Source organism: Falco cherrug, chromosome 4, assembly GCF_023634085.1.
Source record: "Falco cherrug isolate bFalChe1 chromosome 4, bFalChe1.pri, whole genome shotgun sequence".
Lineage (NCBI taxonomy): Eukaryota > Metazoa > Chordata > Aves > Falconiformes > Falconidae > Falco > Falco cherrug.
Window position 1 is genome coordinate 26,148,820 of NC_073700.1, and position 24,982 is coordinate 26,173,801.

General features: G+C 59.6%; 4 protein-coding genes across 6 annotated transcripts; 3 read left to right on the forward strand and 1 right to left on the reverse strand.

Annotated features, from left to right (window-relative positions):
- The first annotated feature begins 69 nt into the window (after positions 1-69).
- On the forward strand, positions 70-3,333 carry PGP (phosphoglycolate phosphatase). Its single transcript, XM_027812458.2, has 2 exons — positions 70-726; positions 1,020-3,333. The coding sequence occupies exons 1-2, from the start codon at positions 111-113 to the stop codon at positions 1,343-1,345; spliced, it is 942 nt and encodes a 313-aa protein (XP_027668259.2). The 5' UTR covers positions 70-110; the 3' UTR covers positions 1,346-3,333.
- A 1,423-nt stretch (positions 3,334-4,756) lies between these two features.
- On the forward strand, positions 4,757-9,798 carry BRICD5 (BRICHOS domain containing 5). Its single transcript, XM_055708799.1, has 6 exons — positions 4,757-5,046; positions 6,343-6,474; positions 7,156-7,308; positions 7,575-7,682; positions 9,013-9,166; positions 9,663-9,798. The coding sequence occupies exons 1-6, from the start codon at positions 5,008-5,010 to the stop codon at positions 9,755-9,757; spliced, it is 681 nt and encodes a 226-aa protein (XP_055564774.1). The 5' UTR covers positions 4,757-5,007; the 3' UTR covers positions 9,758-9,798.
- A 131-nt stretch (positions 9,799-9,929) lies between these two features.
- Positions 9,930-15,225, reverse strand: MLST8 (MTOR associated protein, LST8 homolog). The gene is made up of 8 exons (XM_055708798.1): positions 14,936-15,225; positions 14,784-14,835; positions 14,539-14,701; positions 14,380-14,455; positions 12,142-12,294; positions 11,812-11,936; positions 11,204-11,367; positions 9,930-10,668 (listed from the first exon to the last, which is right to left on the reverse strand). Exons 1-8 carry the CDS (start codon positions 15,062-15,064, stop codon positions 10,550-10,552), a joined length of 981 nt encoding a protein of 326 aa, XP_055564773.1. The 5' UTR covers positions 15,065-15,225; the 3' UTR covers positions 9,930-10,549.
- On the forward strand, positions 12,301-23,876 carry LOC106631488 (hexosaminidase D-like). Of its 3 annotated transcripts, XM_027812472.2 has the most exons (16): positions 12,301-13,259; positions 13,617-13,707; positions 19,644-19,868; positions 20,079-20,175; positions 20,321-20,558; positions 20,709-20,818; positions 21,134-21,221; positions 21,305-21,469; positions 21,563-21,746; positions 21,960-22,031; positions 22,140-22,344; positions 22,440-22,522; positions 22,770-22,848; positions 23,097-23,198; positions 23,348-23,437; positions 23,559-23,876. In XM_027812472.2, exons 4-16 carry the CDS (start codon positions 20,081-20,083, stop codon positions 23,740-23,742), a joined length of 1,695 nt encoding a protein of 564 aa, XP_027668273.1. In that variant the 5' UTR covers positions 12,301-13,259; positions 13,617-13,707; positions 19,644-19,868; positions 20,079-20,080; the 3' UTR covers positions 23,743-23,876. The 3 variants fall into 3 exon arrangements, with proteins under 3 accessions (XP_027668273.1, XP_055564772.1, XP_055564771.1); XM_055708797.1 differs by lacking the exons at positions 12,301-13,259; positions 13,617-13,707 and adding an exon at positions 15,491-15,681; XM_055708796.1 differs by lacking the exons at positions 12,301-13,259; positions 13,617-13,707 and adding an exon at positions 15,692-16,037.
- The last annotated feature ends 1,106 nt before the right edge of the window (positions 23,877-24,982 follow it).

Sequence of the window (24,982 nt, forward strand, 5' to 3'; positions counted from 1 at the left end):
GGGGGGGTCGGGACCGCCTCCGCCGGCCAATGGGGACGCGGCTCGGGCGCGGCACGGCCAATAGGAGCGGCGGGAGGGCGGACACTCGGCTGAGGCGCGGCGGGGTGGCCATGGCGGGCGGCGGGCCGCGGCGGTGCCGGCGGCTGGAGGCCGACGCGGCTCGGGCCGTGCTGGGCGCCGCCGACACGCTGCTCTTCGACTGCGACGGCGTGCTGTGGCGGGGCGAGGCGGCCGTGGGTGGCGCGGCGGCGGCGCTGGGCCGGCTGGCGGCGGCGGGGAAGCGGCTCTGCTACGTGACCAACAACAGCAGCCGGACGCGCGCGGCCTACACGGAGAAGCTGCGGCGGCTGGGCTTCCCGCCCGCCGAGCCGCGCCACGTCTTCGGCTCGGCCTACTGCGCCGCCCGCTACCTGCGCCAGGCCCTGCCGCTCGGCGCCGCCGCCTACGTGCTGGGCAGCCCCGCGCTGGCCGCCGAGCTGGAGGCCGTCGGCGTCCCGCACCTGGGGCCCGGCCCCGCCGCCCTGCCCGGCCCCGCGCCCGCCGACTGGGCCCAGGCGCCCCTGGACCCTGCCGTGCGTGCCGTCCTCGTTGGGTTCGACGAGCATTTCAGCTACGCCAAGCTGTGCCAGGCCCTGCGCTACCTCCTGCGCGGCGGCCCCGACTGCCTGCTCGTCGGTACCAACCGCGACCACCGCCTCCCGCTCGAGGGCGGCACTGCCATCCCCGGTGCGTTGGGCCCGGGGCCTGGGCTTCCCCTTCTCATCGCCCGAAAGAGGGAAAATCCTTGTTGAGCCTTTCCTGGGGAATAGTGGTTCCTTTCTGATCTTGATGTGGGACTGTCACAGCCTCCTGGCAGGTTTCACGCACCGCGTCTCTCAGGACTAACCCATTCCTCCGCCTTTCCTGTCTGTGAAGCTGAGGCATTGCGCTCCTAAAGCATGATGCGGTTTTGCACCGGCTCCTGCAGATGCCAAGAGTCTTCTGCAGTCCCTAATCAATGTCTGCTGTTCTCTTCCTAGGGACTGGGTGCCTGGTAAAAGCAGTGGAGACTGCAGCCCAGCGCGAGGCATTCATCGTGGGAAAGCCCAACCGGTACATGTTTGATTGCGTGGCAAGCGAGTTTGACATCGATCCCACTCGTACCATCATGGTGGGAGATCGGCTGGACACAGACATCCTGATGGGCAATAGCTGTGGGCTCACCACCCTGCTGACGCTAACCGGGGTCACCACGCTGGATGAAGTGAAGGGTCACCAGGAGAGCGACTGTCCTGCCCGGCAGAGCCTGGTTCCCGATTACTATGTCGATAGCATAGCTGACCTTCTCCCAGCGCTGGGGGATTAGTATAGCAAAATGCTTGCAGCCTCTGCAGCGGTACCGCGATTAGGGCCCCTGTTAATCACCTTGTGACAGTAACGTACTCACTAGAATACCACCCAGCATTAGCAACCCTTAGCTTTTTAACCTTTCTGTCCTCTGGATATGATTTTGTTTACATCTCGGTCTTTAAATGCACTTTGAAACAAGGAGGGCATTATAGTGTCACCCAAGTCTTGGGGGCTTGGGGCTTTATTTTAAATTCCAAGCAACACATCTATCCAAATGTCTGTGATACTTGATGTCACATTGTCCTCTAGACTGAGTTGAAGAAACTAGAGCTGGTGGATCTGAGGAAAAAAACCTAACATCTTGCGGTGTGTCCTCACCTGGACTCAGGCTGTGGCTCAGTCTGGTTTATTCAGGGAAATGACTCTTGGAGTGTGTAGTACCTTAGCAGCTGTGTTTGTAAACGCTTGCGGTGGCTGGCAGAACTAGTGTTTGGCCTTAGGTTGATCTGTTTTTTTGTTTCTTCCTGGATGGGGTCCTATTTTAGCAGTACAGCCCGCTGCAAGCATCAGGTCACAGAAACTGAAATCTGTCTCCTTTGTTTGACCATTGCAAATTGCACTTGTCATGCAGATTAGGAGGATTCCACTCACAAAATACAAACGGTGTCTTCTGTATTTGTCCAGGTGTTGGATGTATGTATAAAGTACATGTACATACAGGAACTACCCTGAATTCTAAATATATATTGAGAATATATTTAAATTATAAATTTAAGTATAGTATATGATAATATATCTTGTTTTCCAGAAGGGAGGATAAGAGGAATGTATTTCACTGATCACAGTAGATTTAATTCTCCTAAGCTTTTGCATTTGGTAAAGCAGAAAGTCTTAACCATATAGGACTGTCCTTCACTACTGCTGCTTCCCAGAAATAACGGGACTGATTAGTACCAAACCAGTTCTTGTACTTCCCTCAGCCTCAAAACAGCCGCTTGCCCTGGCTTTAGCTGCAGAATCTGAATTCATGCTCAGTCCACAAGGGATGGATGCAATACGCAATACAGCTTTCCACCAAAACAATCCTGTGAGAGTACTGGCTGTGTGTGACAGCGGCACGTGCTTCCTTTATCTGAGGTTAATATCTTCCGTGTGTGTCTGGCGTGGGGGCCTGGCACCAGCTGCTTGTCTGAAGAAGAGTGTTTGCTTGCTCAGGTGATGATTTTGTTCTGAACTTTAGGTGGGCTTGGGTGGTGCACAGCTCAGGCTGCGGGGTATGTTTTTATGCTGGCTGAATTGAAGGCCACAGTTGAAAGCTTTTGCATTACAGAATTAAGGGAAAAATTATATATGCAAATAACATGCTTTTATTCCATAGATTCCGCTATCAGCAGTTCAACATTGGCCTTCCCTCATCTCCCACTGTTCAGCGGAACAGCTCTAGCAGTGCGTTGATGCCATTTCCTTCCACTCAGACACTCGAAACACCTTGTTTGTACAGCAATAACCGTGCATATTGTCTTTCAGTGTTACCAGAATATTAGCTGACCTTGTAAAAGGGTGTTCACTTGTAACTCGGGAATTGTGTAAGGAAGCACGGATAATCTCTTCCCTTTTCCTTTCTCCAGCTGGAAGGCTGTGACTGTGTGAACTTACGAGAGGTAGAACTTTCACATTATCTGGGTAACGTGGAAATGGACATTTATGGATTTACTGCAGGGAGGGTCTGACTTAACCATGTTCTTTGATTCAGTTCCTGTATCTGGTGCTTATAATTTCAGAATACGTCAAGTGAAGTAGTGAATGCCAGGAGAGGCATTGAGCCTCGTTCAGGCAGTGAGCTGTCCCTGCCGGGTACTGCTTGCTGTACGAGGGCACCATTACCTCTGTTCACGTACGCTGAAATGTACTGGTGAAGGTGTCAATCATGCTTCAAAACTCTGTAACAACTTCCAAGCGGTTTTTAAGCCTCTACTTGAATTCACATTAAACTTACAAACCTGCTTTCCCCTGGCATTGCCTTATTTTGTAGTTTCTTTTCTGCTAACTTTGGTGCAGCTGTATTGTGTGGAAATTCCGGGAGTTAGGGATGCAGTTTGTGTTTATCATCTTTACTCCTCACGTGCAGTATCAGGGAAGGAAATCCAAGCTCTGGAGTATGTTTCTCTGATTCACATCCCAGAGCTGTGCAGGGCTCTTGGCGTGGGCTGGGATTTGCTTTTTTGAGTACAGCACAGAGTGGAACGCAGTAATCCTGTCACCATGTTTTATAGAGGGTTTTGCTTCCTTCCTGTGCCTCAGATCAGGCAGGGCATAAATTTCTTAAGTGTTGGCTGGCTTGCTGTTAAAATCTGTGGGGAGGGCACCCTGCTTGCGAGATGCAGCTTGTTTTTCAGACTTCTTGCGCTAAGCTCCGCTGCAGCAGGAGCCAGCTAAGCAGGCTGTGGGGAGCGCTGCCTGATCTCCCTATGCCTGAGCCAGCAGGAGCAGAGCCGGTGGTTTGACTGCTCCAGCACCATTCCCGTTTTCATCAGAGCCGCAGCGGTGCGGGGTGCTGCAGTCTGGCATTCTCGGGTTTGCTGGTTTAGAGGAGCGATCGTGGTGGCGGTTTGACTCTCGCTGGCCACGTTGTTGCGGGGTGTTTGTCCAGGGTTGGAATGCGTGTCCCACAGAAGCAGCGTGCTGCAACAAGGCAGTGACCTGCTGGAACGGCTCTTTTGACTTACAGGAGGGAAGAGGGTGAGCGGGGAGAGGCATCACTAGTGCTTTGACGATGAGAAACTCCAGGACAAGCTGCCCCCTCGGCTGAGTTGGATCAGTACTGGGCCACGCTTGATAGGAAAATGTCCAAAAGCTGTATTTTCCTGTGACAGAGACTATGTGAGGAATTCCATTGAGGTTTTCCTTGTCTCCATTCCGTTGGTTACATCTGGCTGGCAGGGTGTAGAACCACAAAGGTCCTCCAGGGTCTCTGGGACTGCTCAGGAAAACCACGGTCTGGTGAGCTGGGAACACTGTTCCCCGCGGGGTGTTTCATCGCAGGACACGAGTGTGAGCACGAGCGCAGCTCGGGTTGTTGGCAGTGGCTTTGTGGCAGATCCTTCCCTGGGCTGTGGCCGAAGCGAGGTCTGCAGGTGGGACGCAGGGTATCTGTGCAGCCAAGGCCGGTGGGGCAGCAGGACAGTTGGCTTCGGCCCACGGAACTCCGGCAGCACAAAGTTCATGTTGAAACCTAGAAATAACCGATGACAAGGGCAGGCTGCCACCTTTCTCTATTCATTTTATCTCTTAATGAGGCTTACCCCATCCCGCTATTAGGGGCTGCCAGCGGGGAGGGCTGACACAAAGCCCCCGATTGTTGTCCCCCCACCCCCTCCAGCCGGCTCGCAAGGTGAGCAGGAAGAGTGGTTTTATGCGCTGACAGCATGGCTCGGCAGCCCTGGGCTTCGCCCCCCTTCCCCTCTCCCCAGGTGGCAGCTCTAAGGTTTCAGCCTCCCCAAGGTCCGAGTTGAGGAGCTCCTGGCTGGGAAGCCCTTTGGCTGCGTGGACACATATTTACATTTTGTGGATGCACGCTTAGGTTTCCCCGGCACGCCTGGCGTTCAGGATCATGCCCAGTCCCAGTCCGTGTGGTGTCAGCAGGCAGAGCTGCAGGCACGAGGTGCACTGAAGCGGAGGATGGAGGGTCAGAACGGCACCGGCACTGCTGCCCCTGCAGTGAGTACCCCTGGTCCCCCAGCTGCCACAGGCAGGGACCCCCGCTCTATGCTTGCTTGATTCCTCTTTCGAAGGGGCTGAGCTCCTGCCATTCCCGTGGATCCCGGTAAGATTTTGTTCATCCCCAACCTCAGGACCCCCCAGTTCAGCTTCTTGTAAAGCAGCTGACTGTCACCCGGATTGTTGTGGAAGTGCCTGGACTTCCACGGCTTAAACTGATGGTGTAACAAGGCAGGGCAGGGCGCTCTGGTTAGCAGTGCTAAGGAAGCCGGGTGTGCACGCTGCCGAGCCGCTCGGGATGCGAGCACCTGTGTGAGCGAGGGACACCAGTCGCTGGGTTTCTTTATTTGCCCATTTCCCACCCGAGGGAATTTTGTTAGCTATTGAGAACCTGCCTGTTGCTGTAGGGCTTGGGCTCTGCTGGGTGTGCATTGGTAAGATTTCAGCTATGCACAGTTTTAACATTAAGACTCACTGCTTTTCGGGTGGGATATATCTGGAAGTTACGTATTACTGAAAAAAGATGAGGAACTGATCTGGAGCTTGAAGAGCCTCTTTTTGTGTGGCTGTAGCAAGCCTAACCAATGGGCATTTATCAAATTTCTCTATGTGCTTCAGAGGACTGAGGAACAGATTATTAAGTGTGGGCTCCACAGCTGAGATGATTGAAAGCACATTCTTTCTGCTTTGTAAAAATAATGTTATGTGCCATTAAGTTCAATTGAATTGTTTCAATATAAGATTAAAGTCAATTTTAATAGAGCCACTGGAAGTGCCACATGACTGCCAAACTCTTCTGCTTCAAGTAACAGCTCGATCTGCACAGAAAACGACTTGGCAAGAAAATAAAATGCAACCAAATATACAGAGAGGCAAGGAAGCAGGGTCACTCCACATGGGGTCTGCTTCAAACGCTGATGGTTCTCCTGGGGATTTTGCTATAAACCAAAATAATTACATTTGCTACTAAAGCGCAGCAGCAGCCCCTGCCTGTGGAAAGCTTCCTGCTCCGGTCCTTCCTCGGCAGGTTTGCAGCATTCACCTGCTGCCCTGGCTGCAGGAGGAAAATGCTGGGCTGTGGGAGTGCTGGCTACCAGGATGTCGGATCTGAAACTGGGGGGTGCAAGTGACGTTATTCCAGGGCTGCTGCAGTGCTTTGGCAGTTCTGTGCTCAAACCCCAGCAGTTTGCACAATGATTTGCATCGTGAGGGGGAAGTGCATTTTATGGTGACGAAGAAGCAGCAGGAAGGTTAATTTTAACTCCTGTTCTTTCCTTCTTTTGCCTTGGCTCCCAGGACACGAGGATTGCCACACACTTCACAGCTCCATCCAGGACATTCTGGATCATCCTGTCCATTGCCTTGTTTTTTGCAGTTGTTGGCATCAGCATCGCGGGGGTTCTCAGCTTCTCCCCCAGCTCTGCCCAGGTAAGGGATCCCGATCCAGGCAGGCAGCTGCCTCCTGCCTGCAGCCCTGGTCTGTGTGGGAAGCACTTGCCCGGAGGGACGAACCAGCTGAGGTCAGGGCTGGGTTTGGCCAGTTCCCATCTCTGGAAGCTGCAGAAGGGCGGGAAGGTGCTGGCAGCGCTACAGGCAGCGAGCGAGCATCACCCCTGCAACACACCTGCCAGAAACCCTGGCTTAAATCAGAAGAACTTCAGCGCACCGGTTGTAAATGCAGATGCAGGCGGGTGTTTTGCTAAGCAGGTGCGTGACAACGAGTGGCTGTGTCCTCTGAGGTGAGGGTGCGGGCACATCTGCTGCCAGCAAGCTGTGCCAGCTGGGGAGGATCCCCGCCTCCCCCAACGCGTGGCTGTGGCAGAGGCTGGCGAGCCCCCTGGCCCTCTCCTCCAGCACCCTGCTGCCAGGCGGGGTGGGTGCCTTCAGTGCGGGGGGCACCGGCACCTCTCCCGCAGCCCTGTGTGATGGAGAGCAGTCTGCTTCCCAGATCTGCTCCCCTCCCTTGGGTCACAGCTGCTCTCTGTTGCTAAATAATTCAGACAAGCAACATGGACCGGCAAAGGGTCCAGCTGGGGACGTCAGCGGGGAGATGCTGTGCTGAGCACTGAACAGCCGAGGGTGGGTGCTGCCCTCCCTCTCTGTGCCCAGGCTGGCTTGCAGCTCGTCCAGCTAACGCTCCAGGGCCAGCACGACCCGCTGAGAAACCAGACAGCCTTGGTGGACCAGTCCAGGAGCACCGTGACCTACTACATAACCTCGCAGAGTAACCACACCGCCGTGGTGCTGTATGACAGCAGGAACGTAAGTGTGTCAGGTTAATTACCTGCCTCATTAGTGTGGAACTGAATAGAGGAGCCCAGACTGCTGAGTGAAAAGTTGCTGGGGTGGGAGTCAGGAGGTGTAGACCAGGAAAAACATCAACCAGCTGCTGTTTGGTGCCTTTCTTGGTGCCTTTAGTTGGGAAAGATAACGCAGGGCAAAAGGAGGAATGCCCATCTCTCGGGCTCTTAAGACAGCTGCGGGTGCGTGCCGCTGCCTGCTGTAAGAGGGCACAATCTGTCTCGCAGGGCTACGTGTGCTACAAGCCCGTGGAGCAGCGTGCGTGCTACCTGAGGAGGATGGACACCTGGGACCTCCAGACCCTACAGACATCTTCCAACTTGTCTGAGCAGAGAGTGAGCAGCTGCTGCAGCCATTCCCCGGGGCTGAGCGGAGTAGGGTGATGAATTGGGCTTTGCACAGAGTCCTGGCTCACTGAAGGCCCTTTCCTGCATGGATTTGTGTTTGCAGTGGTGACACCAGCATCCCAAGCATGGCTAAATGAGGGCAGGACCCTCCCAGCCGGGGGTAGCAGCAGCAGCCCCCTGCTCTGTGCAGTTCTCTGCTGGGGGGCTGCCTTGGTGTTTTGCACAGGAGCAAAGCTCTGCCTGGCAGTGCTGGGGTGCTGGGCTCACTATGTGAGCTCGGAGCAACAGCTCCTGGGTTTATTGATATCCTATCTTCTGGGAGAAACAGCGGAGCTGCGTGTCGAGGAAGGGGGATATGTCCCACCGAGGTGAATAGCAGAGCTCTCACAGGACCCGCTCCCACTGGATTCTGTTACCTGCTCAAAAATCTGGGGAACAAAAAACAAAGGGGGTTTGTTAGCAATGGACAGAGAAGAAAGTTGGAGTAAATCACGTATATGGACCCTCTGAAGAAAACGTTAATGGATGCATGGGCAGGGGGCAGATTCTGTTTCAAGAACACAGAAGGCCCCATTTTTTGGTGCCCCTGCCACCTGCTCTCCGTTTCCTCAGGGGCTCCCGGGGGCTCCCGGTGCCTCGCCTGCCGCTCCCACCTAGCCGGGAAGTGACGGGCAGGGCTTAACCCGGAGGAGTGTAGGCATGCAGCCCCCATGAGAGCAGGCTGCCGAGGGGGGTGCGAGGAGAAGGAAGCACCTGCCCAGCTCTGAGGCTCCTGAAGGGAACTGAAATTGCTGGTGGTGCTGGGGCTGCCAGCAGCCCGCGCGGTCAGCCGGGACCTGGTGCTGAGGAGCCTCGGCTCAGCTTTGCCCTGTCCCAGCCCCCACGGGGCTCACAGCCACCAATTCACATCACACCTGGTGCTGGGGGCTCTCGTGCATGGCGAGGGGACAGGGGTGGCAAGGGGACAGGGCTGCCATGGGTCAGCGCAGCGCTGGGTGGGCAGACGGACTGGTGGGCTGTGCCGGTTGTGGCACCTGGCACAGCATGGTGATGTAGCTCCAGGCTTGGGGACAAAGCAGCACAGCCAGGGGCCTGGGAGGAGCTGGGACCCTGGCTTCCCAGGCTGCGGGGCCAGTGAGGGGCTGCCCAGTGTCCCCACAGCCTGGTGGGCCGGCAGCCGTCGGGAGAAACCTGCCCTCGCTGCCGGGTGGGATGGCTCCTTGGGTGCCTCGACAGTGAGAGCAGCTCTGCGGGGCCGGAGGGCAGCGCTGGGAGGGAAAAAGTGCCTCGGGAGGAAAAACAGGGACGTTTCTTTCAGGCTGATCGGCTGCTACATCAGAATAACCAGACCAAGTACTACCGGGAGTTCCTGGGCGTTCTGGCGGGGGAACAGGTGGACCCCAACAGCCTGGGGGAGGCTGTCCAGACCCTGTGTGAGCAGACATCCATCTTCTGGGTCCGGAGAGGGGAGGGTAAGTTGGACACTTCCCTTTGCCAAAGAGGGAAGCACGGTTGTTTCTACCACCTCTAAGAGAGCAGGCTCTGCTGCCCAAAAGCTCGTGCACGCCCCAGGACGGGCTGCCAAGGCCCAGGACAGGGACAGGTGACCTCTAGTTCAGAATTAAACCATTGTTCAGCCATCACCGAGTTGCTGGCTCATACCCCAGCCTGCAGCGAGCCACGGTGCTGGCTGGGAAAGGCTGAGCCCCCTTCCCCCGGCAGCGCAGCCTGCTCCTGCAGCACAGCTGCAACACAGAGCAGCCCCCTGCAACGCTGTTGCCTTAATACCTGTCAGCCTCCTCTTCATCCAAAGCAGCCCACTGAGCTCTCATTCTGTTCCGTCTTACTCCAGCTTTAATGAGAAAGGTCATTCCCTGAGGCTTTCCACTTGTTTGGCTCCCCAGGGACTCGTATCTGCAGGACTACAAACGCGTTCCTCTCATCTTGCTGTCCTTGCTCATTTGGCAGGTCCAGGGAAGCAGCGGCTGATCTATCTGTGCATTGACATCTGCTTCCCAAGCAACATTTGTGTGTCTATCTGCTTCTATTACCTCCCTGAGTAAGACCTGCAGCCACGGATGCCCTCTCACTGCTCTACATACTTGAACTGGATTCCTGAAAAGCCTCCGATTTCAACCAGGAAGGTAACACCCACAGCATCCCCCAAAAGCTTCCTGCTGATTTCACGCTGCACTTCAGGAGAGTTTAGAAAAACAACAGGACTCTGCTCAGCACTGTCAGTACAGACATTTTATTTGCAGCTCCAGGGCTGCACCTTGTACGTAGATAGTAGGAGATTCAGGCCTAGAGGAGTCACAGGGAGTAGCTGGTGGTTTATGGCTACATGCCCCGTTCAACACAAGGCTATTAAATTTGTTGGGGGTGGCTGGCTTTGTAAGACTGCAGGTCTTCAAGTGAGTATGTGAAATACACTTTGAATAAAGGGATTGCAAACAAGAAACAGCTGCCTCTCCTCTTTGCTCAGCCTCTTCCATCATTTAGAAAGGCTGATTTCTTTATTTTTTTCCACTTTGGGGTACAAGAATATGACAAAGCTGTCAGCAGCTGATGCCACAGGGATTCCTGCAGCTGGACAGCATCCAGCTCCCCTCAGTGGGGTCCCTCTCCCATTCCCTTTTGTCCCAGCAGCCTCCCTTAGAGGCCACACACGTTTTGGTAATGATCTGCTCAGAGCTGAAGCCTGGTCTCACTCCAGGCAGATGCAGCTGCTTCTGCCAGAGACTGAGCCCTCTCCCTCAGAGGGGAGGATGGTTACAAGTGCATGCCTCGGGCTCTGGAGAGGGTGTAAGACAAGGGAAAACAAGCAGAGGTCCTCTCCTTCCCACACATGACCATTATCCCAACACGCTGTCATTGAAAGCAAGGCAGACGACTGCTTTCTGGTGGCCGCTGTATTCCCTCTTGATCTCTCCTGTCTCCACACACCAAAGTCTGGCCAGGTTATCAGAGGAGGCTGGAACAGAACATGAAAAGAGGAGTGGGATATATTGCAATACCCTTTAAACTTTTAAATTATTGTAAGCAAGACTTCCCTCTTGCTTCATTCAAGACCATTATTATGCTGATGACCACTAAGGGAGCTGTGCAGAGCAAACAGCTTAGTGCATTTCTGTATTATGTGGGGTTTTAATTATTTCAGAGAGAAGCTACTGTGAAGTTACAACACGTGCTCTGAAGGTACTATCATGCTGCGTACTACGAGCAGCATTGCTACCAGGTGAAATAAACTGCACACACGAAGACCAGCTCTCCAGTTTAAACAGACACCCTATTGCAGCACAGGCAAAATGCTTAAGGGCGTTAGCGGACTGAGTGGTGGGTGCGAGGCTGGGTGCTCTCTCCTCGCACACACTGGTGCACGAGGGTTTGGCAACGTCCCAGCTAGAGCCCCTGGTAAGCCCTGGGCTAGCGCAGGGCCCTGCTGCTGGGGGCCTGGCATAGTGCAAATCAAGTGGGGGGCCAAGGGCAGGAGCACAGCAGCGCGTCACCTGTGACAATGTACTGGGAGTCCCCGGAGAACGCACAGTCCCACATCCAGCCCCGAGACGTTTCCCCCGGGTTATTGCTCTTAATGCTCAGCTCTGTCATCAGAGAGAAGTTTGAAGTCCTCCAGATCTTGCACGTCTGATCTGCAGAACATGTAGCCAAGAGCCTGCAAGGAAGAGACATGCAAGGGCAACCTTATTAGTCACGCTGTACGCCTAAGGGCCCCTCAGTAATGTGAGCTGGAGACCTGTGTTTGCCGTGATCAAATTTCTTTACACCTAAATCATCTGCTTGATGAGATGCAAGCTGAGCAGGCTTGGTGAAGGAGTCCACCACTTCATTCCTGGAGATCAGCAATTTGACCCCAGCTGTAAGAACAGTTCATGGCTGCAAAACTTGCTGAGCCCAAAGAGCACGAGGCTGGGATGCCACCGACAGCAACCCAGTGCTGACACATCCCATGCCGCCTGTCCCACTCCTCCCTGGTGGCTCTGCAGGGCAGTATGGAGCCAGCATCAGCCAACAGCTGGAGGCACAGCTGGCCTCTGCCTGCCTGGAAAGGACCGTCTGTTTCCCATCACAGGTAGGCAAGGGGCTGGCATGCACTCACGTGGAGTCAGGGCTGAACTTGCACTGCAGGGCGTAGCGGTTGTGTGCTGGGATCTTGGTCTTGGGGATCAGCTGCGTCACCTCCTCTCCGATGCCACCCGTCAGGTTCCACACATAGCAATTTCCCTGCAGCGAGACAGAGGGATCTGTGGCCAGGCTGGTAGCCACCCACCCAAAGCAGCCAGGACTTCCCACATCTGCCCACAGCACAGCAAAGCTGCAGGTGAAGCCGGCACGTGCAGACTGGCTGCCCCTGCCCACAGGAGGCACAGCCCAGCAGCGGCCGCAGCACAGTTAATCCTGTCCCACGTCCAAGGCTGTCGGAGCTCACCGAGCTGTTAACGGCCGCCATGTAGCTGGCATCGGGGTCAATGTGAACCGAATTCACAGAAACTTCGGGCTCTGGAATCAGCTGCTCGTTGTGGTCCGTCTTTAGGTCCCAGATGTGAATGGCACCGCTCTGATCACCTACAATTAGCTCTGCCTGCAAGAAAACAGCAGCCTCGTCTCTCTGTGGAGAACCCCACAAGCAGCAGCCTCAAGCTGATGCTCAGGCCGTGCCTGTGTGGCACCACGTGGAGCCTTGCTCTGGTTTTAAACATCGGGGTCCTGTTCTGCCTCATTATTCCACAGCTCAGGGCTGTTTCAGAGCTCCAGCAGCCTGCTGACTGCCCCGTGCACCGAAAGCAAGAGTACTGATCTCACATTACACTCTGCAAGAAGTGTTTACTTTTACAGAAGTGTTTCCTAATTTTATAAACCCCAGAGCACACAGCAGCTGCCCGATTTCCAGAACCATTGCACAGCTACAGCTCCAAACAACATCCACAGAAGCCAAATGACTTTCAGCATGTCTGAGAAGCAGGCATTAAGATGCAAGTTGGCCAGTGAACAACTGAAGCACTCAAGAGTGTACAGATACCTGAAAAACACGAGCCTAAATAGATTTTTTTTTCTCTCTCTCCTTCTCAGGGGAAGGACAAGAGCCAGCTGAAGGGCAGGAGTTCTGGCTCCAATCCCAAACTCAGACCAGAAGACAATGCTGGCAGCTCTCCACTAAAACCAGGGCTTTTATCGATAGTCTTGCACCGTCCATAATTTTAGCAGAATCCCTAGAGGAGATCAGGTCATCGGGCGCAGCTAATCCTGTACCTGTGAGCAAAGGCTTATTTCTGAGGAAGGCAGTCATCACTCGATATATTTAGCTGACTGCACAGCCACAGTCCTTAGCCCACTCTTAGCAGGTGCAAGTGCAATTGCTAAAGCTGTCACGGAAATTAGCAATTGCTAAACCCAAGCCATGAGAAATTTCACTTGGATAACTGGATCAGCATCACTGCAGCAGGGAATTGCAGAGCAATGAAGCTATCTGAATAAATACTGCCACCTCTGGACTAATTAACTGCGTTCAGCTCACGGACCACACTCCTGCACCTCAGCAGCATCTTGGTTAGTGATTATTTCACATGTAAGATCTATGTACAACAACAATATTTGTTTTATGATAATACATTCTCACAGCATCAGCACCGCAGGAGCATCAGAAGCATCTGGGTAAAGTCTAGGCCAAATAACTGATCTCAAATCTGGTCTGAAATTCTGGACTTGCAAAATTAAACCTTTGCAAAATCAAATGCAAAGAAATATTTCTATTATTCAGCTTTTTAAAAGAGTCTGCACTACCATGCCAACAAACAAACCCTGCAGCACTGTGAATACAAAATGGACCAGACGGGTTATTAGCACTGCAATGATACGTATTGATTTTCACCACCACCCCCTCTAATGCACCACACTCCCTTTTAGCCTCGTTTCCTGAGCCTCGGCCATCCCTGTTTATCAACAGCTTCTGACCCGAACAGTGAATCTCGAAGCGAATCTGACCAAGGTCCTGAAGGTAACTGCGGCCACGGGTCCCAAGATGCTTTTTCTTGGCAGCGGTGCCACCCTCAAGCTTCCCAGCCCACCCCATGCCGCCAGTTCCACTCCCACCACGTCCCCTCGGTTATGTTCCCGGGGCAGGGATGGCCCCCAAGGAGCGCTCCCTCCCACGGGACAAGAGGCCCAGCACAGCCATTAGGCTGCCTCTTTGCAACAGCCACCAGGTAATTAGCGCAAGTGCACCAGCTGGCAAACGAGCTCAGCAGACAAAGGCCGGGGACTGTGGCACAGACACCTGCTGCAGGCACAGCCTGAGCCCGCGGTACCCGCTCGCTCCCAGCGCCGCTGCCTGGGGGGCTCTGCTCCACCGCACAAAGCAGCGTTGGCTTTCCCAGGGCAGACAGAGGGACAACGCATCGATTGTGCCGGCTCCGGTGTGGCGTGGGCTCCGTTCCCATCGCGACCCAAAGCTCCAGTGGCTAGCTGAGGGAGCAGCCAGATGGGTGGCCTGGGTGTGGGAAGCCAGCTGCTGCTTGTCCAACAACGGCACCAGCAGCCTGCGGGTCCGTGCCACCAGGGAGGCCACCCTCCCCAGCCAGCCCCCAGGGCTTTTGGCAGGGCTGCCAATACAGAACTCCGCAGCCCCTCTGGTTTACCCGGGGGTTATGGTGGAGAAGGCAGCGCTCACCTGGTTGGGGTGCAGGCAGACGCAGTTAATGGGAGCGTTCACCTGGAAAATCCGCTGGCACTGGAGGTTACGAGACCTGCAAGAAAAGAGCGTGTTTGTTCGGGAGCACGTTCGGGTGCGCACATCAGCGCTGCCACCCCCGGTGCCGCCTCTGCCCACCTCAGGTCCCAGATGCGGGCCATGCAGTCCTCCCCACCCGTGTACATCCACCGCCCGTCCTCGTGGAAGCCCACCGAGGTGATGTTCTTGCTGACGCCGTCGTAGTTGATGACGGGGTTGGGGTTGTTGGAGTTGAGGTCGTACATGCGGATGTGCTGGTAGCCTGCGGCGGGAGCGGGCAGCGGCTGACCGGGCACCCTGCCCTGCCCTGCCCGGGGGCCGGGGGCCGGGGGGCCGGGGCTCACCTGCGGCGGCGATCATGCTGCGGTCCGGGGTGATCTCCAGCGCGTTCACCTGCTGCAGCCGCCCGTTAAGGTCGGTAATAGGAACCCCCCGGGGCCCGCCCCGTGGCACCGAGCGCTCCCCGCCGCCCCCAGCCCGGGGCGGGGAAGGATACCGAGTCCTGGTGCTGCACGGTGCGGGTGCAGATGCCGCTGTGCGCCTGCCAGAACCGCACCGTGTGGTCGTAGCCGGCCGTGGCCAGGATGACGGGGTCGCTGCCCACCGTGCCCTGCGCCGCGTTCATGGTCCCGCCGCCGGGGCCCGCTCAGGCCCCCCCAGCCCGCCCAGGCGGGCACTCACCCCTGCGCCCCCCGCCCGCCCCGCAGCGCGGGGGAGCCCGGGGCCCGGGCCAGGCCCCCCCCCGGTACCGGCAGCCGCAGAGCCCGCCCGCCGCAGGGCCCGGCCCCCCCCCGCTCCCCCGGTACCGGCACGCGCGGAGCCCGGCACGCCCCGCGCACGCGCCGTGCGCCCCGCCTCAGCGCGCAGCCGCCCGGGGCGGGGCCTGCAGAGAGCGCATGCGCAAGGGCGGGGCGGCGGGAGAGACCATGCGCAGGGGGCGGGGTGGGTAGGAGAGACCACTGGGCACGGGGGGGTGTGTGTGAGAGGTGGAGCACGCTTCCAGCGCCGCCGCTAGGGGGCGCAGCGCAGAGGGGGCTGTGCAGCGCCCAGCGCCGCGGGGCGGGTACCGGGCTCGCACCGGGCACACACGGGGCACCGGGCACACACCGGGCACGGGAACACACCGCGCACACAGCAGGCACCAGGCACTGACAACGTGCCGGGCCCCGGGCCCCAGGCACACACTGGGCACCTGGCGCACACCGTGTACACACCGGGCACCGGGCACACATCGGGCACCAGGTACACACCGGACACCGGGCACACATCGGGCATACACGGGGCACCGGCCACGGCCAGAGCCGCCCCGCACAGCCTGGGCACGGCCAGGCCCACCGGGACAGCGGGAGCTCTGCCGGGGCCGCCCCGCAGGCCGGTGCTGCCCGAGGCAGGACGGCCGGGGGCTGCGGCTGTGCGGGTGTCCCGCCGTGCAGGTGCCGCAGCGGGCCGTGGGGCCGCTCCCTGCCCCGCCCGGCCCCGGCCCCGCAGCGCCCGCCGCACCGGCACCGCTCGGGCCCTTTAAGAGCGGCAGCGGCGGCGGCCCGTGTCTGCGCTCGTGCCCGCTGCCGGCGGTGCCCGCGGCGGCCCCGCACCTGCCGGTAAGGGCCAGGGATGCTCGGGGCCGTCGGGGCGTCGGGGGTGCAGGGGCGGCCGGGATGCCCGGGGGGTGCAAGGATACCCGGGGGGATGCAGGGATGCTCAGGGATTCAGGGATGCCCGATGCCATAGGAATGCCCGGGAGGGATGCAGGGATGCCCAGGGGGATGCAGGGATGCCCAGGGCCATAGGGATGCCCAGCGGGAATCAGGGATGCCCAGGGCTGCAGTGATGCCCAGGGGGATGCAGGGATGCCCAGGGCTGCAGGGATGCCTGGTGCAGTAGGAATGCCCGTGGGGATGCAGGGATGCCTGGAGGGATGCAGGGAAGCCCAGGGCCACAGTGGGGAGCAGGGCCACAGGAATGCCCAGCGGAGCCTGGAGGGTGCTGTGGGGTGCAGGGATGCCCAAGGAGTACCTGGGGTGTGGGGTGACACGAGATGCCCCAGGCTTGCAGGGTGCAGGTGGAGCCCTGGTGGTGTGGTGGGCTGGGTGGGGTGTGGTACGTCCCCCCCATGCCCAGGGGCTGCTCCGTGCATGCCCAAGCATCCCTGGGGTGGACATGACACAGGGGCTCTCTCTGCCCAGGGGCCAGGGAACAGCCCCCTCCTGCTGCCATGGGGGCTGTAGCCCTGCTGCAGGTGTCCACAGCCTCCCCACGCAGGAGCCCACAGCTGTGGGGCTGCAGTGTCACGGCCTCTGGTGAGGGGCAGCTCATCCCATGGGGAAGACACAGGCTGGGGGTGAGGGACCAGGGAAGGCTCTGGAAGCATGTGAGTGTGTGCAAATATGTGTGAGTGTGCAGCATCACTCTTCCTATGGCCGCACCGTCGTGCGCACCCAGCAGGAGTGAGTGTTTGGCGTGGCAACAGCTGGGGAATGCCGGAGCAGAGCAGTGGGCAGCTGGGTGGCACCCAGACCCTGCAGTGGCACCCGAAACCCTCACTGCCAGCCTGTGGGCTGCAGTGGCACCTGCCACACTGGGGGCACTCAGCTCTGTCCTCCCCATGGCCCCAACTCTCCCCAGAGTCAGGTTTGGGTTTGCTTCCATTCTCCTCTCCTCCAGGATCAGGAAGGTAAGTGGGGAGCTGGGCTGGTTTCAGGTTGCTGGGGGCAAACCCCACATAGGCTGTGTGGAGGCAGAGAGGGGGGCAAGGGTCCGGCCCCCTCCCCGCCCTGCAGCTGCTGTGTTGAGCCAGGCTGGCTGGCTGGTTGCAAGGAGCCGTGGGCTCTTCCGAGCCTCCTGGGGACCCGGTGTCGGCGCTGTCCCCAAAGGGTTGGTAGAGGAAGATGTGTTAATAAACACAGCGGGGTCTAGTGGCGAGATGCCAGGTTAGAGGGGCGGCACCGAGCAGCTGCAAGGGGCTCTTCCATCAGCACAGGGGCACAGAGTCGTGGCTGCCCCACTGTCACCCCCTGGCACTGCACCCCACCACTGGCGTGTCCCCATCCCGCCTACCTGCACCTGGGCTGTGCCAGGGAGGCTCAAACCCTGAAAACCTGTTCTCAATTTAAATAAGATTACATATACTAAAAATGCCAAATCTTGGTGAGCTGACAGCGTCTGTCTAAATATTTATCCCTGCTCTAATCAGGCGCTGTGTTCCCATGACAGCACGACCAGCACTTCACATATTGATGGCCTTCCCGGGTGCTGGGCTCCCCGTGCCCACCTGCCCCGTGCCCACTAAGCCCCCGGTCCCATGTCCCCCTGTACCTTCCCGCACACCCAATGCAGGTAAGCCCCGGGCTGGCAGCTGTCCCCAGCCTGGCACATCCTTGCTGGGCTGCATCGGAGCTGCCAGGAGCTTCCAGGCAGGCTGGAAGGGCAGTGGGAACAGGCAGGACAGGGAGGGGGTGCCATGTTTGCCCCCCGCAGCACAGGCGGTGCAGTGCTGAGCACAAGGTGTCTCGTCCAGGTGTGAGCGCAGGGGACAGCGTGGGCACAACCTGCCCCAAGAGCAAGCTCTTGCCCTGCCTCCTGTGTACAAGCACCAAAGGACCGGGTACCCACGGGTACTGGGCGATGGGGATGGAGCAGGATGCTCCAGCTCCCTCCTGCACGTTGCTGCCCTGCCCTGTAACGTGGCCTTGCTGGGGCCTCATGCTCTGGGGACGGCACGTCCTGCGCTGGCTCTGCAGGACATGCCAGGGGTCCCGGCCGCTGCAATCCCCCTGCGCCCCGTGGCAGCGTGCGGGAGGAGCATGTCAGGAGGCATTAGGGCTGTGTCTACAAAAAGGGCTAATTCAGAGCCAGAGGCACGGGGCGGCTCAGCGCCGCTCTCCCCTGGTGCCGCTGCTCTGGCAACACAAACAAAACCCTCGCGATCAGCTGAGCAGCTCATGCACCGGCAGCCGCCAAAATCTGCTTTTCAGGTCCCAAATCTGGCAATGCTTGCTTCAACCCTGAACTTCAGCACCTTCGGGTGGCAACTAACCAAGAGAGCTGGTGGCAGCTGCCCCGGCGCTCGCAGCGGCTGGGGGCTGGGGGTGTTGGCGGCACTGCCCCATCCCTGCCTCGCTGCACCCACCAGTCGGCAAAAAAGGAGAAAAAAGGGCAGAAGTGATGCTAGTGCTTCTCCTGTGCAGCTTCCAGGAGGATTCATGCTGCCTCCTGCCTGTCGGGCTGCTGTGGGCTCCTGGGGTCACAGGTCCCTTGTCACCTGGGAGTGGGGCTGTGGGCGAGGAGGAGCCCCAAGGGGGCTGCAGGAGCAGGGCATAGGGTGTGCTTGGCACTCCCCCCTGCGATGCTCTCCCAGGGGGATGCCATGGGGCTGCAGAGGTCGGTGGCTCCCTGGGGCTGGGGGGAGCGATGCCCCCAGTGCTGGGCTCACCGAGGCCTGGCCTGGCTCGGCATCTCCTGCTGCAGCTGCGATGCCGGCTGCATGGGACACTGCGGTGGGTCTTGGTGCTGGGGCTGGTCACGTGCCAGTGGTCACAAATATCTGTGAATCCCGCGAGCTGTTGCCACAGGGGGGACCAGGGAAGGGGCACCTGCTGCCTCCTGCCCCACAGCGTCTGTCTTTGGTTTGGCCTCACTTTTATCTAAATAGGTAGATCCCCCTCTCAGGAGTTCTCAAAATTGGTTTAGGAAAAAAAGACTTAAACTGAATTTTATTCATCCTGAATTGTGACAACCCTTTGACACAAGCTGTTCCCTGCACTGCGCGTGGCCTGTCCTGCATGCCCTGCGTGGGGTCACACATGGGTTTAACCAGGTGCGGTGTCTTGCAGCCCTCAGCAGTGGCAGCACGGCGATCCCACCCTGTCCCTCTCCCGCTCTGCGGGGAAAGCAGCAGCTCCTCTCACGGGGCTCGGAGCCTGGGTGGCCGGACCCCGCTGGCCTCCTGCCCCACTCTGAGGTTGTTTCTTGGCAGGCAAAGCAGCTCTGCCCCTTCCCCTCCGTGGTGCCGGGGGGGAACTTGCCTCCCCAGGGGGATGCTGCGGGCTGTGTGTGGAGAGCGTGTGCCCATCCCTGCGGGTGCCAGGGGGGTCCAGGCTGCCCCCCTTGCACCGGTGGTGCCCATGGCCATGCCAGTGCCATCCGCAGAGCAGCCCAGTGCTGGCATGTACCCAGGTGGTCCCCAATTGCCTCCCTTCTGTCCGCAGGGCTGTTGCATCCTGTGCCCACTGCGTGATGCCACCCCACCAGCCGCCCCCTGACACGGCCCTTGTCTTGGAGGTGACAGGGCTCTAGGGGATTCCCTGCAGGCACTGCCTTGTTTGTTCCTTGTTTGTTCCTGTGCTGGTGGAGCCCGAGGAGGCTGTGCTCTTGCAAGCAGAGGCAAAGGCAAAGACGGGTCCGGCCACTGGCCCCTGTGCTGTGCCCATGAGGTAGGAGGGACATGGGGTCCCCGCTGGGGACTGGGATGGTGGGTGGGGTCTCCCCCATATCCCCTTTCTCTGGGTCTTGTGCTGCCCTGGTCAGGGGAGCAGGGCACAGTACGTGGGGCTGTGCAGGGTCACCCGTACTTGGGATCCTTCTGGCCACTGCCCAGCCTTGGGGTGCTGCAGTGCAGCCAGACCCTTGTGTGTCCCCCGCAGAGATGGCCTTCCAGCGCAGCCACAGGCTGAACCTGCTTCGCCTCGTCGTGCTGCTCCTTGTTGCCTTGGCTGGCATCAAATTCCTCTTCCGTGACAGGTGAGGTGGCAGCAGAACTCCAGGCATGGGTGAGGGCCCCAGCGGGGTTGGGGTCTGTGGGGAGCCCCTGGGTCATGCCCAGTACTGGGGGGCAGCAGGTGCCCCATGCCCCACGGCACCCCCAGCCCTGCTGTGTTCCCTGCAGCTTTACCCTGGAGCTGCACAAGCATGTCACCAAGGACAGTGGGTTCTGGGGGGACACGGGCGACACTGGCCAGGATGCTGGCTCCCAGAGCCAGGCTCTGGAGCTCCCTGCAGCAAAGATAACAGCCCCGAGGCAACAGCTGGAGCAGCAGGGCCCCAGGGACATTGGTGCCACTGAGATGAGGCTGGTCCACCTGGACTTCAAGGGAGCTGCGCCCAGGGTCTCCTACCTGGAGCAGGTGAAGATGCCCCAGGACAGGGAGGGAGTGCTGGGGAGGGATGTGCCGAGGGGGCACAGGCAGAGCAAAGCTCAACCTGCCAGCTGTCCCCGCTGCCCACCGGGGACTCTGCCATCCCCACAGGCTGAGCCCACCCTGCCCGTCCCACAGGTGTTCCCCCTCCTGTCGCAGCTGGGAGCCAACGGCATCCTCATCGAGTACGAGGACATGTTCCCCTTCAAGGGGGAGCTGGAAATCCTGAAGTCCCCATACGCTTACAGGTGAGCCGGGGCCGGGTGCTGAGCTGGCTGTAGGGCTGCCGGCTCGGTGCAGCCCCGGCAGGTCCTGGTGTGCCGGGGCTGGGTGTGACCTGCCTGCACCCATGCCTGTGATAACCGTGGTTGCAGTGCTGGGCTGTGCCGCTGGCCGACCAGCCTCCTGCCCCGCCGGGTCAATATTTGTGTCCCCATAGTAAAGTCCACACAGGCGTGGGGTGGCCGGGGCCGTGTGGGCAGGGTGCCAGAGGAGGAGGGAGTGCCCTCATGCTCTGCCCTCTGCCCTGGCATCGCCTGGTGAGCCTGTCCCTGCCCTCCCAGCGAGGAGGACATCGAGCGGATTCAGCAGCTGGCGGAGCTCCACAAGCTGGAGGTGGTTCCCCTGGTGCAGACCTTTGGGCACGTGGAGGTAGGGGGTCCTGATCCCGCTCCTCACCCCACATCACAGGAGGTTCCCCCTGGAAACCTCCCCTGACAGCTCCTCCCACACAGTTCATCCTCAAGCACGAGAAGTACCAGCATCTGCGGGAGGTTGAGCGCTTCCCCAACAGCTTCAACCCCCATGTCCCCGACACCCTGGCCCTGCTCAAGAGCATCTTGTCACAGGTGATTGAGAAGCACAGGCGCTCCACCTGGATCCACATCGGCGCGGACGAGGTGAGTGGTGGGCCGCGCAGGGATCCCAGCCCTCACCCCAGGCACCAGTGGTGCTCCCAGTGGTGCTGAGCATCCCCCTTCCCCTAAGTCCAGGTCTTCCATCTCGGAGAGGGGATGGACTCCAAGAACTGGATGAGCCGCAACAAGGGTGACACGGGGACCATGTACCTGAAGCACATCAAGGAGGTGCTGGGCTTCATCACCACGCAGTACTGGGGGCTGCGGGCACTCATGTGGGATGACATGCTGAGGAAGATCAGCGTGGGAGCCCTGCGGGGTGAGAGGACAGGGATGGCAGTGGTGGTACCTGAGCTGGCCTCTCAGCAGCACCCATTTGTGTGGCTGCCCTGGCAGGCGTTGTGCCTGGTGCCTGGGAGGAGCTCGGGCATGGCCCTGCAGGGATGCAGGTCTCGGAGGAGCACGAGGAGCCCCAGGCATCCTCCTGCTGCTGGCACCAGTGCCCACGTCCCCGTCCCCACTCCCCCTGCAGAGTCTGGGATAGCGAAGCACGTCTCACCCGTGGTGTGGTTCTATGCGCCTGACTTTGAGGCTGAGCAGATTGGTAAGGTGACATGCCAGGCTCCCAGGGCTGGTAGGGGGACACCCCCCTGAGCTTTCGCCAGCCTCCCAAGGACAGTGGTATTTGGGGCTCATGCCTGTCCCGCTGCAGGGCAGTTCCTCGCCAAGTACGCGGAGAGTGGCTTCGAGGCAGTGTGGTTTGCCAGCGCCTTCAAGGGCACCACGGGACCGGCGCAGACCTGGCCCCCCTTGAGCTACCACCTGAAAAACCACCTGAGCTGGCTGACGGTGATGCAGGCCCTGCCACGGCTGGCCCCGCTGCGCTTCCAGGGCATCGTCCTCACCGGCTGGCAGAGGTAAAAGGCAGCAGGACCCCTGCCCTCCCCAGCACCCACGCAGCCCCGACGGTGGCAGTGCGGGAGGCGATGCTGTGGCTGGCCCCGCTCCGCAGGTACGATCACTACTCGGTGCTCTGCGAGCTGCTGCCTGTCGGCATCCCCTCCCTGGCCATCTGCCTGCAGACCCTGGTGAACGGTGAGCCACCACCCTGCTGCCAGCACCCGACCAGCCGTCGCGGCTGGGCTCACCCCATCTCCCCAACCCACAGGCAGCCACTGCCTGCGAGACCCTATCCTGCAGGCAGGGAAGGTGCTGGGAGGGAGGTGGGTGGCAGGGGGAAGACAGCTTCAGCTCCCCCAGTTTTGGGGGTGTGGTGAAGCCAGGGGTGAGCCTGACATAGGGGTGGCCCCAGCTCTTCTGCGCCTCTCCTTACCCTCCACAGGGGGCTTCACAGAGGAGGCGAAGAGGAAGGTCCTGGACATGCTGGGCTTCCAGAGCATGCAGCTGGAGCAGAGCATGTGGTGCGTGGCACAGCCTGGCCATGGCTGGGGGTGGCCGTGGCACTGCTGTCCCAGTTGCATCAGAAGGGATGCACTGGAGGGGAGCGGGGGGTTGGTTACCCAAATACCCTGGTCCCAGACCTACCTGCCTGGGGTGAGGGCAGGGACCCTCCAGCCACACAGGGTACTGGGGTCCTCCCAGCCCAGAGCACTGGCAGGGCCAGTGCACCCCACATGTTGGGCTGTCACCCCCTCCTCTCTTTTCCTAGCGAGGGCAGGGGAGTGTTCCCTGGTGCGGAGATCTACCACATGGTCGAGCAGGTTAATGGCCACCTGAAGGACAGCATCCTTAAGGCTCTGGAGGAAGAGAGGTAACAGGCAGCGGGAGGCGGTGGGGTCAGCTCTCTTTGGCCATGGGGCTGGAGCACAAGAGCTTTTGCTTGGGAGGGGACCTGCCCGGCGTGCAGGTCCCCATCCCTGGGTGGCCCCTGCACCCCCCACTCCCCTTGTGCCTCCCCAGTGCCATCAAGGGCTGGTTTAGCCCCTACCACCGCAAGCGCCAGTTCGGCAACCCCCGCAACATGGAGAGCTTTGGCAGCAAGGTGCTGAAGTACGTGGTGCTGGGGGCTGGAAGTCCCCCCGGGTGCCCTTGTCGGGCTGGGGTTTCTCCTGGGCTTGGCTCTGGGGACCCTCGCAGGAGGCAGCTGGACCCCCTGTTCTCCCCCTACCAGGCTCCATGAGGACTGGGAGAGCTTTGTCCACAACCTGCGCACCCAGCTGGAGAGGGTCTACTTCCCTGACACCGTGGAGGAGTGGATGGAGGAGAACATCAACCCCTATCTGGACCAGCTGCGGGACCTGGTACGGGACTACCGAGCCATCATCCGCCTCAATGCCAGGCCCAAGGCCATGTAGGAGCTGCGGCCCCCCTGGGCTGGGCTTAGGGTGCCGCTGTCGTGTGTGTTTGCTGGTGACCGCATTGCTGCCGTTGGTTTGTACTGTACAGAGCGCCTGCACATCCCGCTTCCACAATAAAGTATTTTCGTAGATGCTGCTGGGTGCTGCAGGGGGCCACGGCTCTGCCCACCCCAGACAGGTGAGGGGGAGCCGGGGTCGGTGCAGAGGGCAGGGTCTGTCCTGCGACAGCTCCTGGGCCCCTTGCTCCTGCTCTTCCAGAGCTGGAGGCTTTGGTGGGGGGAGGGCAGCCGATGCCCCGTGGTGCTGCCCCCACGGGGCTGCCCATGTGCCTGGTGCTGGCCTCGAGGGTGGCCGTGCCCTCCCTGCAGGATGGGATCCAGCTCGGCGCAGGTGCTGGGTGCTGCATGCCAGCAGGTGTGGGCTGGCACGCGGGAGGGGGCAGCTCACAGGGGGATGCGCCAGCACCCGCTCTCCACCCCCATGTCTGCTTCCAGCAGCGGCTGCCACCGTGAGCCCCTGATCGCTGGGTGGGGGACAAGCGCGGTGCTGGCTTCCCGAGCCAAGCCATCCTCCAAACGCTGCTCTCACCTCTTCCTCTCCGTTAATCCTGTGCCCAGGGGCTCCGTGCGCTCCCAGGCCTGACCTGCCTCCCGTGCCCGGGCAGGACCCCCCGCTGCCCTCCTCGCCCGTGGCCGTTGGAAAGGCAGCCATGGCAGGGGGACCCCTGTGCCGCCGGCTGCTGCAAACCAGAGTTTCCACATCCCTGTTCCTCCATGGTGCCCAACCCTGTGGTGGGGGAGGCAAAAGCAAACCCGCCATGCCCGCAGCTCTGCGCATTTCAGGGCGCCGGTTTTGGCTCGGCGGGCAGGGCAGGACGCGGACGTTGCGCTGCACATTCTTCTGCTCTGCAAGGAGCAGCCCCACTTGGCAGGAGCGCAGAGGGAGCCGCAGATATGTGAGGCGGCCTCGAGCTCCTGCTGCAAATGCCTGGCTCAGCCCAGGAGGAGGGACGGGCTGCATGCCCCACTCAGCCCCACACAGCCCCACCACCCAGTGTCCTGGCTTGGTCACAAAGGTCCCGGTGCCCTACAAGGCCACCGGGGCAGGGGCTGCCCCATCCCGGGCCTGTGCTGTGTCCCCGGGTCCTGGCGCTGGGTGCAGGAGCCTGGCAGGAGGGAGCTGAGGGGCACAAAGGGACCTTTGTTGAGGAGCTTCATTTGTTATCAAGTGGTAGCAG